The sequence below is a fragment of the Augochlora pura genome, chromosome 9 (genome assembly GCF_028453695.1).
Source record: "Augochlora pura isolate Apur16 chromosome 9, APUR_v2.2.1, whole genome shotgun sequence".
Classification (NCBI taxonomy): Eukaryota; Metazoa; Arthropoda; class Insecta; order Hymenoptera; family Halictidae; genus Augochlora; species Augochlora pura.
The window spans coordinates 2353461-2369828 of record NC_135780.1 but is presented as its reverse complement, the minus strand read 5'-3'; the positions used below and the strand labels follow the sequence as shown (position 1 = coordinate 2369828).

Below are 16368 nucleotides of genomic sequence, written 5' to 3'. Positions count from 1 at the left end.
AATGCACCCTTTATTGACCCAGTTGTGCTGCCCGCCAACGAGAATTTCCGAGCAAATGAATGCAAAATACTGTCCCCCTTTTCTATTCAACTGCTAATTGAATCTTTCCAGCTAATCGTCCCGCGATTTCACGGCCCCGGAAACTTTCGTTATGCAATTTACTTACCCTTCGATGAAAACAACCACGCAAATAAATACCTCACCTTTCACCTGGCGCTGAAATTTTTATACTCTTACCAATTCGCATTTCACCGACATTTCACGAACGAGCAAGCACGTTGAAAACATTCGAAAACTTCTTCGCGAACGTTTAACAGAAATACCAAAAGCCGTGAACAAGCGAAACTTACCAGTTACAATTTTAGAACGAATCTTCGCAGATAGGGGTTGCGCGGTTCGTTGAAACATTGGCGAAGAAAGCACGCTGAAATTTCTTCGGGATAACATTGTCATCGTTATGGAACGGATGGAGGTGGTGGAACGGCGATGAAATTTTCGACGATTTAAGTCACGGGGCACCGTAACGGGGACGTTCTTCTCTGCGCGACTTAGCGCGGTAGTAGGGGCGCAGGCTCCCCCAGGGTGGGATTAGTCACGATCCCACTCGGTCGTAAAGTTTCAAAGGTAAAAGGAAAAAGGTGGCGGCCCGTAACGAGCTGTCACCTCGCGCCGGTCTATTATTCCGGGTCGGATGATGTGCCATGTAATTGAACAGAATTTCGCGGCACTCGTTAATTGTTTACCACGGTCGACGCGGACGTGGCGCCCCATCGATCGATCCCCCGCTGAAAAAAAAAAGAAAAAAAGAAAACAGAAAAAGAAAGAACAGATTCGACATTGACAACGATGAGAAGGATCTACGTAGGCACAGTTAGGGGTGGGGGTGGGGGGTGGATGGGGTGATCGCAATTAGAAAGATTGAACGTTGGTGACTTGCAGTGCGGAGATTCGAGATCGATGGGGATGGGATTGGAGGCCTCGTAGCCCGCTGTTTGCTCTTTGATTTGCGAGAAACCCTAACGAACCTACCCCCTGGAGCAATCGCGCTCCTCGAGGTCGTCGGCGACCCCCAAGTTGTTCCTCTATCGGAACCGTTCCCGGTCTTCGCCGCACTGCGAGCTACGAAAGAAAATGTTGTCAACAATTTTCAAATAGCGGGAGTGGAACGGGGCGACGGGGCGCAGGTGTTCACCTCTGCCAGGGGCGGAGCCACTCTTCCTACCGCCCCGCGCGATTGTAAACCCACGAATCGCTAGACATAAACGAGACCGATGGCCCTAATCAATTTCCCATTGCCTCCTTTTTACAGGCTTTTACAGCCCGCCGTAGATCCTCGGTTCTCTCCTCGAGGATTTTACTGCGGAATAATAAAAAGCTGCTCGGCGTGGCAAGCGTCGGCCAATCGGCGCGACGCGGTTCCCTTAGGGACGTCGCGGCGGCCAGCGTCGCGATCGATGCGCTCGCCTAGGCTCGGCTATTCTCGCGGAAAAGCCAGCCCCATGCAACCGGTTACGAAATAATATGCATCCCGTCAAGGCCGGCGAATCGCTTAACCTTTTCCCAGGCTGGGGCATCGATTAGGCGAACTGGAAGAACGAAAGAAGAAGAGCGCACGCGGAGCAGCGTACGTCGCTTCCACGAGCATCCGTCTCTCATATATAAAGGATTTTTTATTTCGTTAGTACGTACACGTTTGCGCCAGCACAAAAAAGGATCGTTATTATATAAAAACAGAATGATGCAGAGCTCCTTTTCCGAGACTAGACACATACAGGGCGCGCCAGGATCTCGGGGTTGACGGCGTCGATCGAACGCGATCCTCCACCCCCGTGGATCCTGAAATCCGACGTCAACAACGGTCGCGATGCAGCGCGCGATCTTCGAGGAACACGTCTCTGCCGACTCTTCCAATCCTCGAACCCTCAACTCACACTCTTCGGGACCTGATGCTGGAACGTTCGAATCGGAGAACGCGACATTTCGCGAACACTAACCTCTGTGCGTTTCTTAGATCGTCGATGTTTTTCTATCGCGGATACTTTGTAACGTTCGTTCTCTTTGTGTTTGCGCGAGGACATTTGTTGAACCCTCTGTAGGGTTTTCCATGGCTATATACATTGACATTTCAGGACACGCGTTCTGTACAACTCTTGCGACGAGGTTTCGATGATTTTTAGCGGTAGCCATGACTATATTACTTTCTGATATTGCGATAAGAACTGTTTTCAACCCTTTCGAATGTATTTTCTATTTGGCTATCACAGTAACCACTGACAGACGCATTCAGTTCAATTAAAAAACATAGTTCTCCGAGATCTAAGACGATCTTCCAATTTCACAATGTTTTGAATAATTGATAGAACAATTTCTTTGATTGATTAGAACAAGAAAACGTTGTAAATTCTCCAAATAGCATTTTATGCTCCTCGGTTTGAAAGAACGTATGGAGAATTTATTCAATTTTCTCAACATGAAATCATAGCAAATGCATTCGAGCATGTAGTGAACGTGCATGAAGCATCATTCTAGGATTTCGCGTACAACTATTGTCATCAGAACAATCCTCCACCAAGTGAGAGTTTCTAATGATTTTTAGGTACATGGAACGCACACAGGTCGATGCTAATTTTTTCCGGAAGATAACAGTCGCGGTTCTGTGAGATCGATAATCGAGGAACGTTCCAAGATCAGGTCCCGTGCACCTGAAGAGTCGACGAAGTTGCGTCGCGTCGCGGAGCCGAAACTCGGTTGTCTACGCGTTCCATTGGTATTTACAAGGGCAGTGTTAGAAGTATCCGAGTTTATGCTAGTAAAAGGCAGGCACTAAGTGACTCTTCAAGGTTCCCCGTCTCTTCCTTGATCTCTCGCTGTTATCGCGTGACACACACGGCGGACCACGCGTTGCCGTTTTGTTTTTTATTCGTCCTAGTGTCTTGCGCGAACGACCGGCCATGGCATCGTCGGGAAACTGGTGTCTGCACACTCTCCGAATCCCAAAGAAAAACAACATATACACCACGAAGTGAAAGACGGCTGTAAATTATCGGCTAAATGTATAGAAAGTTGGCGGTAACCGATTCGTCGTTTAACGATTGTTCTCTGGAGCTTAAGTACACATCGAAAATGCATGGGGATTGCGACCGAAAGTGTTTCATGGTGTCGAGGCTCGTCGCGCGACGCTGGATAACGTTTGAGCGACGTCTTTCGAAAAGAATCTGTTCGTTCGTCTTCCTCGGTATCGTCCAGGCCGACCAAAGTCCTCGGGAATAAACGAAAGAATCCGGTATGTTCAGGTGCGTGGACGACACAAAGCGGTATACCGTGTACACTTTTTTTTACAACGCCCAGCCATAGTCTTCAGCAAACTGCCCCGAAGACGACTGCGGTCTACAAAAATAGTTCGCTTCCTCTTTTTATCCCATTCTCTCTATCTCTCTCTCTCTCTCTCTCTTTTGTTTTTTCTCTTTTTTTTAAAAATTCATTCGCAACTCGCTCGCCTTTAGACAGAGTCCTCTTACAGTTACAGAACATCAACAAACTGGAGTCAACATCTCACTACTCAACATCCACCGTATTAACACTAGAAGTCCGTCCAGGTCTACTGTCGACCAAAGCACTCTCACTGTGTCCATTCGTCTCTAGGTCGACTGGTCAAAAAAGGTCTACGATGATTTTTGATATTTCCCTTCCGTCGAGACGCTTATCAACTGCTAAGGTTTCTTGCTTCACTGTACAGTAGCAAAGTAATAATTGTGGCACCTGGGGTGCCCGGCTAGATCAGTGGGCGCTCAATAAGCAGTCGCGCCGGAGGCTGTCGCACGATAACCCCATCGCTTCGCCTCCTCACTAATTGTCACCAATTGTCAAACGTTTCGTTTAGTTAGAAAAGAAAAGTATAGTATATCGTTGATACGTAACAAAACCGGTTTCGAAATCTCTGAAGATTCTTCATTAATGAACAAATAATCGCGACTAGTCCCCGACTAGTATTTAGAGGACGCCGTTTGGAAACACGCCGATCAACAGAAAACTGCGCAGGTAAGTCGCCGCGAGAGGGTAGCCAGCGGCTGTTCATCGAGCACCCACCGCACTCAGGAAGGAATCCGCGAGCGGAGTACTACTTCTTCTAAGTACGTTACTGGTTTCTTTTTTCTCTGATAGGCTGCTGTAATCTACGCTAACGATTATCGCGAAGCTCCGCGGAAGAGTCACCGATCCTCGTCCGAATCTGTCTCTCGTGTAAAAATGAAAATGTCCGCGGCGCCCTTCGCCTAACGATCTACTCGTGTATCAAACGCGGGCCAACGATCGTACCCGGCGGACGACCTCAGGGATCGATCGCGATCCATCGACCCTCTCTCTCTCTCTCTCTCTGTACCCCCTCCCTTCAGAACGCTTCTCTTCGAACCCTGAAGAATCGACGACGTATAGACAGTTCGTCGCTAGAAAAACAACTTTACTCGAAGAATGCTTATATAAAAAGATCTCGAATGTCCCCGACGTCGACTTCCAACGATCTTCGTGGATCATCGTCGATCGCGGCGGCCCTCTTTCCTCTGTTCTCACTTCGGGTCGTCAGCTCGTTACTGGAGATCGGACCCCGACGATCGTCAGGTGTGTTTCGCGTCGTCCGACGACTCGCTGGCGAACCTTCTTCAGGAACGTATCGAGGGCGTTCCGGAGGACGCGGACGCGCAGCGGTTCAGCTTGCTGTCGATGATGATCTCGTCGCCGTTCCGGATGTTGTACCGATACAGCTGTTTGTTCGGGTAGAGCATCTCCTCCGGACCGTATTGCGCCTTCATCACCTGTACGAAACCAACGGATCCATTAGAGCAACGGTCCAGGTACGAACACCGCGGGGTGTCTGGCACAAGTGCACGCAATTCGTTGTCTTGGAATGTGTTCAAGATACTATAAATATCAGAGATATTCTCTTTTTTATCTTTGCTTCAACACGACTTTTTCTTCTTCTTCTTTGTTTTACTACTTCTTCTAACAATAATGATAACTATTATTATTACAATGGAGATTATTATTTCAGATCCTAGTATTAGATGAAACTGTAAGTAATCGATTTTTTTAAAAAAACTATTTCGTATCCTGAACAAACGCGAAGCCATTAAAGACTTGCACCAAACACAGTGCACACATACACACGCGCGCGCCACACGGTCGGTGTACCGTTCGAAGCAAAGAAAAAAGGGAAAAGAATTCGGTACGCCTCGCAGACACGCTGTGTAAAAACGATTTACCTCGTGCTCGATAATTTTCAAAATTTTCGCGGCTCGCCGAGGTTCGCGCGATTTCGTGGGAGAGGTGTGTGTGGGTTCTATATCGTGATTTCGTGGTTTTTAAAGGGACTCTCGAGGAACCAATCATTCTGGAAAACAGAAGAAACAACAGATAAAGTAACGCCGTCCAGAATTGCTCACCTGGTCCACGTAGAACAGTCGCATCCGGTTCGCCGGGATTTTCACCATCGTCTCCAGCTTGGTTTTCAGCTCGAAAACCGTCCTGTACACGTCCACGGAGCGTACCTACAATTTCCCAGCGATATTTAACAGATGTATGCGCGTGCGACGGTCTTTTCGGAATGCCGTGAATGTCCTTCGAACGACTTGCGGTAGCAAAGATTGATCGGCCGAGCAATTAAGTGATACAATTTTACAAGCGAGACTGCTGGACCATCCTCGTTATTCACCCTCGTCTGTTCCTCGTAATAATTTTAATTTTAGGGATATTGCCGAAATTTTTATTTCGAGGAATACTGACTAAATTTTTATTTTGATAGATACTGACTTAATTTTTATTTTGATAGATACTGACTTAATTTTTATTTTGATAGATACTGACTTACTTTTAATTTTGATAGATACCGACTTAATTTTGACTGTCTCGAATACTGGTGAAATTTTAATTTTCGCGGATACTGACTAAATTGTTTCGCATATCATCTGATTAGTTCTGAACTAAATGCAAACGTATAATTTCTTATTTGTCTCAAATTATGTTCTAGCATTTCTCAACCCATTAGCTTATAATTTCCTCATCCTACAAATCTTTTAGAAGAGAAGCATCTTCAAAAATCCATAGCGAAAGTGTAGAATTTGTCTGCGACAGGAACGCAAGATAGAAAGGATCAACGAATCAGACTTTGTACCGTACGACAGGGAATGCAGACAGAACTTGCTAGACGATCGTTCGCGCGTCTCTTATCCGTTCGATTTCGTACGATTGATCCCGGGGGCCAGTAGAAACGGGGACGAACGAGGGTTAATTACGGTGGCCAATTATCGGTTTCCGCGGGCAAATGGCGAATGATTTACCTCGACCAGGTCGCCGTATGTGAACGTGACCTTGACCCTCTTCTCCGGCGACAGGTCAACGTGAACCAGCGGGTCCAGCTTGCCGTGAATAGCCACCAGCTCCGAGTACCTGAAAACGGAGGAACAGGGTCAAGTTAGGGTTCGTGCGTCGCGGCGACAAACGTCGCCCGTGAAACTAGAATAGCTTTATGGTTTCTGGTCCAACTAGAATAGAAGCGATGAATGCGGGGACCCGGAGAAAATATACGGCAGTTAATTCCCAGCGGGATTGACGCCAAATTAACTCCTCTGCGCTTCGGCACGAACTCGCCATTCAAGGATTCGAATTCGCGGAACAATGGCGACTCGTTTCATTTAACCAAAATACATGCGGACTTCTGACAGGAAGTTAATATTGGCGAGATGTTAGTTCGAGCCGTAAATAACTTTCGTTTCTTTATTAGACATTTCTTCTTTTCTATTTTTACTGGATTTATTTATACTCGATGACCCATTGCAGGTAGATAAGAACAATAGATCACACCTATCTGCATCGGAAGTTATTTATCTGAAATCGTCTTTGGTCCTGAAGAAATTTGAAAAGCAAAATGGCTTCGAATTATTATGTCTTTAATCTTGATAACGGGAGAATTCGAATCGGTCATTCGTTTAGAATAGTCGCAAAAATGATTGTCTACAAAAGGGGTTATCTATAAATGATTATTTCAGAGGGAAGATCGAACGATTCAGCGAGCGAACAAAGAAAAATAGGAAATTGGTGAACTTTGGTAATTCTAAGCTAGTTCGTTTGCAAATGGAGTTTAAATATTCAATCGGCGAGTGTCCCTAACAGTCTCGAATATCCTTGAACGGCGCGCACATGGCGGTCCACTCGCGGACAAGATGGCGGCCGATAGGCGCGGAACAAGAATAGAGAAGTGCAGGCGCAAGGAGGCCGCGGCCTGTCGAATAAAAACGGAGAGACAGGAACCAGACGCTGACGAATCTAAATCGAGGAACGGCCGATCGAAAGCCGTGTTTTCGACGCACCTTTCAGGCCTGTCCGCTTCCGGTTTGTCCATGTAGTAGCGGATGAAGGCCCTCTCGGCGTCCTCGCGTTCCTGGGACGATATCACGCCGCCGCCGTTCAATGTCTCGACGTTCGGCAGCCTCGCTATCAACAGCTGCCGCCTCTCGTGCTCCGTGTACTCCCGAGGACTCTGGAACATCGATTTGCTCGCTCTTCATTGTTTTTTTATTTATCCCGGGAGCCGGATGCTCGCCACGGGAGCAAGATAATCAACAGACCGTGGCCCGAATTGTCGACAGACCTCGGTTTATCTTTATCGGCCGATCTCTATACAGTTCGAGGCTTTGATATGCCGCACGCTCTCGTGGTAGATACCAAACAGTTCGAAAGAGTGGAAAAATTTCTGTTTTTAATTACCAGACTGCGGATTTTTATGCGAAACAAAAATATATCGGTTGGCAGAACCAGGAGTCATTTAGAAATCTTTCCCTTCCTTTAATAATTATAATTATTATGCTCTTTAATTTTTTTTACTTTTTCTTTTCTATAAAGTTACAGATACTTTTTTTTCATAAATGCATCAAATGTGCGGTTTAATAATTACACAATCTCCTTTATTTTTAAATAAATTCGTCAAGATTCGACAATTAAAAACAGCCACGCTGGTTGATCGAGACACGATATACTAAATCTCTAGAAGAACACTGCTGCTTTTAATAAAAATATAATTTTAGTAATTACCATTTTGGTCCATTTCAATCGTCTATCGTTACGGAATATTTCCTGTACACGTCGCTTAATTATCGTCCAGGTGCGTATCCCGTTTTACTTAAGCAGCAAATGTGTCAGTCGTCGTAATTTCTTTAAAATTACCTGGATAATCGCGTCCCGTTAATTTTGCATTGTTTAAACAGTTTCTGTCATATTCCTTGCTTAACTCCGTTTCTTATAGAGTTCTTATAGAAGTTTATATAGCGTTCTTATAGAAATTTCGTGTACGGTGCTAGGAAGAAAGCAATCGTAAGTGAAGTTTCCGACGAAGGAAAGCTCATTCACCTCGAAAAGAGGACATCCCTGAATTCTCAGCGACTTCAATACGGGGAACCTGGCGAGCCTCTCGACGTCGTCCCACGTGGACAGCAGCGTACCATTCACGTTCAAGAACCGCAGCTTCCTAAAGGGATCGTGGGAGGATTTGATGGTGGTCCCACTGGACTCGGACTCGGACTCGGACCTGTCGTAATTGACCTTGCCCTCGCCGTATATCCGATTCCCTTTGCCATCCACGGACCCGTTCTCGTCCACCCCGAGATTGTTCATGTTCTCGTTGTCCTGGCAGAGACTCTCCTGCTCCTTCTTCTGGCAGGTGGTCTCCTCGTCGTTCGAGTTACTATTGTCCACCAAAGCGAGCGATCTCAGAGGACACTCAGCGAGGACCAGGCTCTCCAGATTCGGGAAGATGTAACCCAGCTTCGAGATCTCGTTCCAGACCTCTATCGGGTTCCCGGTGAAATGCAGCTTCTTCACCGACGGATTCCCGTTCTCCGCCATCTGGTACTCTATGTCGACGGTCTTGTACTCGTTCAAGGAGAGGTGTAGCTCCTCCAGGTTACGCAGCAACCGTATCAGACCCTGCACCGTCGACCAGGACACCCTCGTGCCGTTCAGTACCAGGTTCTTCAGCATGTCGTAGCTACCGTGCTTGATCTCGAGCACCTCCGCGAGGCTGTTGAAGCTCAGATTGACGAACTTGATCTTCGGCATGTGCTGCAGGATCCCGAACACCTCCGTCCATTGCGAGAGCTTGTTCTGGGCGAGATCGAGCTCCTCGACGTTCTTGCACTTGCTTCGCAGCTTCTCGTCGTCGTTCCCGGCGCACTCTATGTCGCAGTCCTGCAGCACCAGCAGAGCGGGCACCGTGTGCCGCGGCGACTTCTTCGGGATGAATATGCTGACAGAGAGGGCGGCCTTCGGCGAGCTGGACTCCGTCTCCTCGTCGGTCAGCGAGCACTCGGTCGTTGAACCACCGTACTTCAGCTCCAGCGCTTCCAGCAACGACGGCATGTTTACTGCATTCTGAAAGGAAACAGAGCCCGCTCTTGTACTAGCCTCGGACCAAACCTTTCGCGGACCCGTGGACTTTGCGGATTCGGGGTGATCGATCGGCCTCTAGCTATTATATACAGGGTGTTTCATAATTCATGGTGCAAATTGGGTCAGGCAGATTTTGTGGCTGGAAAGGAGACGAAAATCAGGGATAACGAGATCGCGTGGGAGCCTTCGTTTTTCGAATGAAATTTAAATATCAGTCGGGTGCATGAATTTCGAACGATATCTTGACTGAAAACAGTGAACTGAGTTCAGTGAAAAATACATTGATCATTCGAATATACTGTGTTAAATGTATTCTTCAATCGTATCCCAGCAGTTAACCAATCGCTAAAATAATTTAGCAAATGAAAGCCGCAGGCTGATTGAACATCGTATCACGTATTGCGACTTCTACTGTACCAACATGCACAAAATTAATTTGTCTACTACGTATAGTTATGTATTCACAGATTGGTTATATTATTTGTACTATTTCGCATTATTTTACTGGTTCTATCGTGTTTGCGTCAATTTCATACAAAACTTTGAGTAGCATATATATTTCGTTTATTTTATTTACTTAACTTATATTATCAAGACAGTAACAAATGTTTAATATTAATTAATGCAGGAATAATTAATTATATACCTACGATAACATTAATATGATTTTTACTTTATTCATCCAATATAGAATATTCTGTTTCATTGTGTTTAATTAGTGAAATTATAATATTAAGAAGATCAACTATTTGATTACCACTAGCCAATTATTTATTAATATTATTTTGTTTCTATTACTTTACGGCGGTTAACGAGATCCAAGTAAAACTAGGCAGTCGTTGGAAACTAGAGTCGATTCGGTTTCTTCGGAGAAGCTTTCGAGAAGTCCACCGTTAATTTAGTTTCTCCAGTTAGCCAGTTACAAAACATCCACAATGCATCATTTCTCTTCAGGATCTCTTTCGTAACCGCGTTCCCGACACTCTCGACACATTCCTCGAGCTAGTCATCGCTCTCCGATAATTCTACCGTAACGGTCCGCGCAGGCTCGTAAATTCGCGGCTCTATAAGAAGACGATAAGAGCGTTTCTAGCGCGCGAAGCGAAATGCGTTTCGTCCGTAGAGCGAGATCGCGTGGGCGAGCACTCGCCCGATCGTGGAATCGTTTTCCAGCGGCGACAAGGGGACCCGGTACCGGTTTTCCGTCACGCAAAAAGACAATGCCGCGACCTTAGCGGATATGGTCAGACCAGGTATTCGTCGAGGATGCCCGGTCGCACCGGCTCTTTCCACGGCGATGCCCGTGTCTTTCTTTTCCCGGCTTCGCCGTCGTCGTCGTCGTCGAAAGCCACTCTGCTCCGCGTTCTTCAGCCCTTTGTCTCTTATTCTCAAACATCTGGCCTACCTTACAGTCTTCGTCTCCGACGTTTTTACCCCCGGCATTCTCATTAGATGCGGTACCCTGCGCTAACTAACCCGCCCGGCTGGGTGTTTCAGCGACGAACTACTACTGTGTTCAAAAAGTAAGGTGAATTTTGTTATAAAATGAAAAATTTTTATTTATTCATCCAAATTAATTTTATCCCCTTCGAAGTATTCCCCCTCCTATGCAATGCACTTATGCCAACATTTTTTCCATTCCTCGAAGCATGCTAAAAAGTCGTTTTCCGGTATAGCCTTCAAAGCACGCAACGATTCATGTTGAATCTCTTCAATAGATTCAAAACGGCGTCCCCGGAGCGGTCTTTTGAGTTTGGGAAATAGCCAAAAGTCACACGGAGCTAAGTCAGGTGAATAAGGCGGTTGCGGAACGATTTGAGTGGACATTTTGGCGAAAAACTCACGAAGAATTAATCCCGTGTGAGGCGGCGCATTATCGCGATGCAAAAACCAGGAGTTGTCTTTCCATAATTGTCTTTCAAAATTGTTCGAACTGATCCAATTGAAATTCCAACCATATCGACAATGTCTCTAATTGCCAATAGACGATTTTCAACCACCAATTCCTTGACTTTCTTTACGTGTTGCTCATCATTTGACGTTGATGGTCGTCCGGAGCGCTCCAAATCATCAGCACGTTCTCTGCCATCTTTGAAGTCTTTGTACTACTTATAAACATTTTTCTGCGACATAGTCGATTCACCGAAGGCCCTCTGCAACATTCTGTACGTTTCCGCAGCCGAAATTTCATTCCGCAAACAAAATTTAATGGCACTTCTTTGCTCAGCAAAATCAGACATTGTAAAAATCGCCAAGATCACTTTTAGTCGTTCAGAAAACACAAGCGTAACTATATGACTAATGATGGCATTCACATCAAATTTGACACAGATGTCACTAACAGTATTACCAACATAAAAATAAAACAGTTTGCTCGAATCGATTAGCGAGGGAAGCTTAAATTTAAAATTCACCTTACTTTTTGAACACAGTAGTATTCCGACGATATGTTGCAGTAACCTAACGCGTACATGTAACACTGGCAGAACGTTTTTTTTGTTAACGCGTGATGTAAACGGAAAAATTATCATTGATACCATCTCTAATTCGTCCGTGCTTCTTTATTACGGTGTTAACCGCGTTGCGCGGAGGCGTTGGATTTAGTTTGTTTCGCAATGCGAGAATGAAAAAAAGTGTACTTACAGGGTAAAGATAGTAATGAGTCAACATTTTTACCGTTTTGGAAAAGCCTACCAGCATCGTTGAAGTTACTCCTTGCATTTATTGTTTTGTAATCTGCCTGTGTCATAAGTACATGAAATCTAATGAAATCGAATAAATCGCTTTTCAAATAAATCGCATTAGATGGTATTTTGTCCATTTGTTAAAGAAAATTGGTGAACGAAATACCGAACAGTGAACAAATTAAGAGAACGTGAGCCAAACGTTTCGAAATATATATTTGGAAAAATTGCTGAATAAAGTCTACCAATAAGCTTAATCTAATAATAATATCTTGTTCTGAAAAATTGCCGTGGAAAGTCTACCAACAAGTCTACGCAGGAATCATAAAAAGTTTTAAAATATTGTCCGAACGTCGTCAATGGCGCAGCTGTGAAAATGGTCCGGCGTCCGAGGATCAACGGCAGGTAAGGCACGGAGCGAAATGGCGGAACAGGGGTTGTCGGTGCACCGTAAAAAAAAAAAATAGGAAACGCGCGTCTCTCGAGGACATCGCTAGCGCGGAGCAACGCTGTATCGTAGCGCTCGCTTCTAGCGGGCTTCTCGTTGGCGGAGCCGCACCGGAGAAAGTTAATTTCGCATGGCCGTTGAACCGATATCGCGATTACGTAGGGGAAGCCGGGGAATAATGCAATGACTATTATGCCGGCCCCGTCCGCTCCTCTCGCCGTGTCGTCCCGAGCGTGTCGCCCGGTGCGCTCTTTTCCCGGCCCGTGCACAATTTGCCTCCCCCGAAGGGGATGGCGAGTCTCTCTCTCCCTTCGCAAAAGATCGACAACCTTTTTCTTTTTATTTCGCCCTGTCCCGTCGCGCCGCGTTCGAACCTGTCGACGCGCGGGCGAGCGCTCGTCTCGTCCTCGGCTCTGTTCCGCCGCGGGATGAGACGATACCGAGGGCACGGCAACCGAATTAGAAAGCGGGGAGACGGAAAGGAGGGTGGCCGTGTGTCGTCGTCGTCGAAGTTTCGCGTAAATGGAAACGACACGGTTTGGCCGGTTTCCAACGCTCGCGGCCGCCTCGGACCACCGCCAAAACGACGTAACGACTCCTCAGACAGAAACGATCTATACACACGCGCGTATTCCGTAATCGCGTTCCCCGTGATTTTCGTTCTCCTGCGCCGCTGGGGAACATTTTTTGATTCCAGAGCTGCCGCATTCCATTCCGCGGCCGCGAGCGCGCTGCGCCGTTCGTGTCGCTCGCCGGTTTTCGACGCGCGCGCTCACCTGCCCGTGGTACGCAGAACCGGCTGGCCTAATCGGTTCAGGATGATACGGTAGAAAGCACCGATCGCCGTGAAACCGGACGAATCGCTCTATCTTGGACCGGATCTTTAACTATTTTCTACACGGAAGGGAAACGTTTCGTCCGGGAACCGAGGAAGATTTTATTCACCGCGGGGATGCACCAGTTTCGGAGTAGATCTTGTACTCCGTATTGATACCGGTCCGACGAAGTTCGAACCAAGTCATATTTTCATAGGCGGTTCTGTATATTCGTACGAGGCTTTTGGAAGAACGCCAAGATTCAAAAACGAATCATCAGTCTCGTTATTCGCGATATCGGTACGTTTACAGACGACAATGAAATGCAAAGAAAAATCTGGCGAGCATTTATTCATTTCATTAATAAATTAAAAAGGAAATAAAATAGAACCTCCTCTATAAGATCGCTTAATAAACCCGATGGTTAACCTTTTAGATACTACGCGCCACTATAGTGGCTTTCGCGAACGGCTCGTGCTTTACTCAATTGTTTTATTATTTATTAAAGCAAACAATTAAAGTGAAAATGTCTATATACAATATATTAAGAAAAGAATATATGTTATTAGTACTATATATAGATATCCGGAAAAAAATATATATTAAGAGAAAATCGTAATTTAGTTACGAAAAACTTTATTTGCGCAAAATCCTGCCGTACCTAAAAGGTTAAATGCGTACCTTTTTAACCACAGTCTTCCGCTCTGCTCAGCAACGAGATATTTTTTCGGCTAAACCAGGATCAGGACCGCGAAAGCAGAGACTTCGGCCTTTAAAATAAGCCTAGCAAGAGAGCCCCGTAAGATGTTTCTGCATAGATAAAGAGTTGAGAGTTCGTTAACTAGTCGATGATAATTTATCGTCTTCGTAAGTTCGCGGAGCGGCGCGTTAAGTTCGCGACGCGGATTAGGAACGTTGAAGTGGCCTAACTGTTTCCACAGGTGTCGAAAGTTGGTTGGGTGTCCCTCGATCGTGCATCAGGTCAGGAGAAGCTCGGCTATCGGATGCGCGGCCATCGCAAACGGCGGGATTCTCGACAACAGGTCGCCGGGTGTCGGTCACTATATACCGGGTGGCATGGAATCACGGAAGGTCCTTCGCCTTGGTTCCTTTCCGGTCGAGGACGAGGATGGGAAGGGTATTCCGGGGACAAAGAACAGCCTCTCTCCCTTTCTCTATCACTCTCGAGAAGGCTGAAAACTACAAAAGCGATCGTTTTGAACAATGCAACAGCCCCGACATTGTAAAACTCGACTAGGCTTTTGTAATTGCACAGACCGAGTCGTGTGCTGATAATAACCATGCAAAACGATCCTAATGAAATTACACAACGCGGTTCGGTTGCATCACGCGATCCGTTCGCTGCACGGTCCCGGCAGAGCTGGACAGACTGCAACTGCAACCGGCAACGGCAACAACAATCGTTTGCAGACGGGGAGCACCACGCGTTGCTACTTTCTCCTCGGGCAATGATTTTCCGCGCGCACAATGCTCGCGGCCGTAAATCAAACCGAGCAAATTGGAATGGCGATCGAGGCGGAAACCGGCACGCCGAGGAAACGATTAATAGGAGCAAGCGGATGCCTTCAACTCTCCGTGCTCTCCGCTCCACAGAGACGGCTATTCATACTCCGCTAGCATGATAACTTAATTCGAGCTAATTCGACCGCGGCTCGATGCGACGTATTGTCCACCGTGGACGCGCCGCTCTTAAAACAACGCGGGGAATCGCCGCGTTATAGGTGTCTCTTTCATTTAGTCGTCGCATAAATCTCTGTTCTCCGACGAGAGTACCGAGAGATAAAACATATCATGGTATTCATTTTATAATTCGATTCTCGATATAATAAATGGACTAAATATCTCTCGAGACAAATACGCATAAATTCTTTTATTTTTCACATGTCGTACAGAATTTAGGAAATCAATATTTTCTGACATAGTAGTTACAATAGTATTTCAAATATATTTAACTACACATAATATTCGTATGTTAATATACGAAATACTATTTCGAAAAATTATTTATAGATTATTTACTAGCTCGAAAATCTATTTCTGTCCAGCTTTATGCAATAGTAATATTATCTATTTGTTTACTAAACACGAGAATGAACATCGATTTCCTCTTCAAACAAACTCGCTTTGGAAACAGCGCTAGAGCAGCCTTAAAATATGTCAATCGTCGTACGCTTTTACGTTTCGCGTGCTCGTGTTCGCAATAAACGCAGAGAATCAGTGTTCGGCGGCTGACAAGCAAATCTCCAGGCGTAGTAAAATCGTTCTGCTCCAAATCGCAGGAGACGAGAACGAAATAAAAATTGATTTCCTCCTACGATAATTTCGATGGAAATGCCATGCTGGTAGTTTCGCGTAACTACGACGATTCTTTTCTATTTCACCTGCACGTCTCCACGCGCCCAGGGTTTTTCTAACCATACACATCGATACATTACTATCACTATAATCGTAATATAATAATATATATTCCCTTGTAAACAGAGAAAATACGCAGATCACTGAAACACCACCGGTCTCGGTCGGGAACGAAAGGACACGCGACATTGAGCGCGTTAATCACTGTTCAAACACGTTTCCGTGCCAGCAAATGCAACGTTTGAACCATATCAGTTTTATAGCAGTTTTAGAAGAGTTCTTGGAACGCGCCCTGGCGAAAACGTTCTCCCTCGATCATCGAACACACCTTATTTATCGACGCGGCTCGAGATCGCCGGGGAAGCGGCAACAATTTTTTTCCCATTGGAAACACGATACAGACTGCCGCGGATCGTTTCTATCCGCTCTCTTTAACGTACTCCCCTCGCAGCTGTTAACAAACTTTGCGGTTCGGGTGAAAGTTTTATTAAATTGTCTATGACTGTGACCGCGGAGAGTTAATCGCGTGCGTACCCGTTCCGAATCTTTTCAAATGTTCCACGGTTTCTGCCGATTCTCACTTTCCTTCCGTTTATAGAATACCGATGCCTGG

General features: G+C 45.9%; 1 protein-coding gene across 1 annotated transcript in view; it reads right to left on the bottom strand.

Annotated features, from left to right (window-relative positions):
• Positions 1-1652: 1652 nt before the first annotated feature.
• The window catches only part of Mlt (tubulin folding cofactor E like protein mlt), a 22570-nt gene continuing 7854 nt past the window's right edge, over positions 1653-16368 (bottom strand). The window contains exons 2-6 of the mRNA XM_078190114.1: positions 8395-9414; positions 7359-7528; positions 6330-6438; positions 5436-5540; positions 1653-4808 (exon numbers count right to left, since the gene is read on the bottom strand). Of these exons, the coding sequence (XP_078046240.1) occupies positions 4656-4808; positions 5436-5540; positions 6330-6438; positions 7359-7528; positions 8395-9402 (1545 nt within the window). The 5' untranslated portion in view covers positions 9403-9414 and the 3' untranslated portion in view covers positions 1653-4655. The remainder of the gene's footprint in view (positions 4809-5435; positions 5541-6329; positions 6439-7358; positions 7529-8394; positions 9415-16368) is intronic.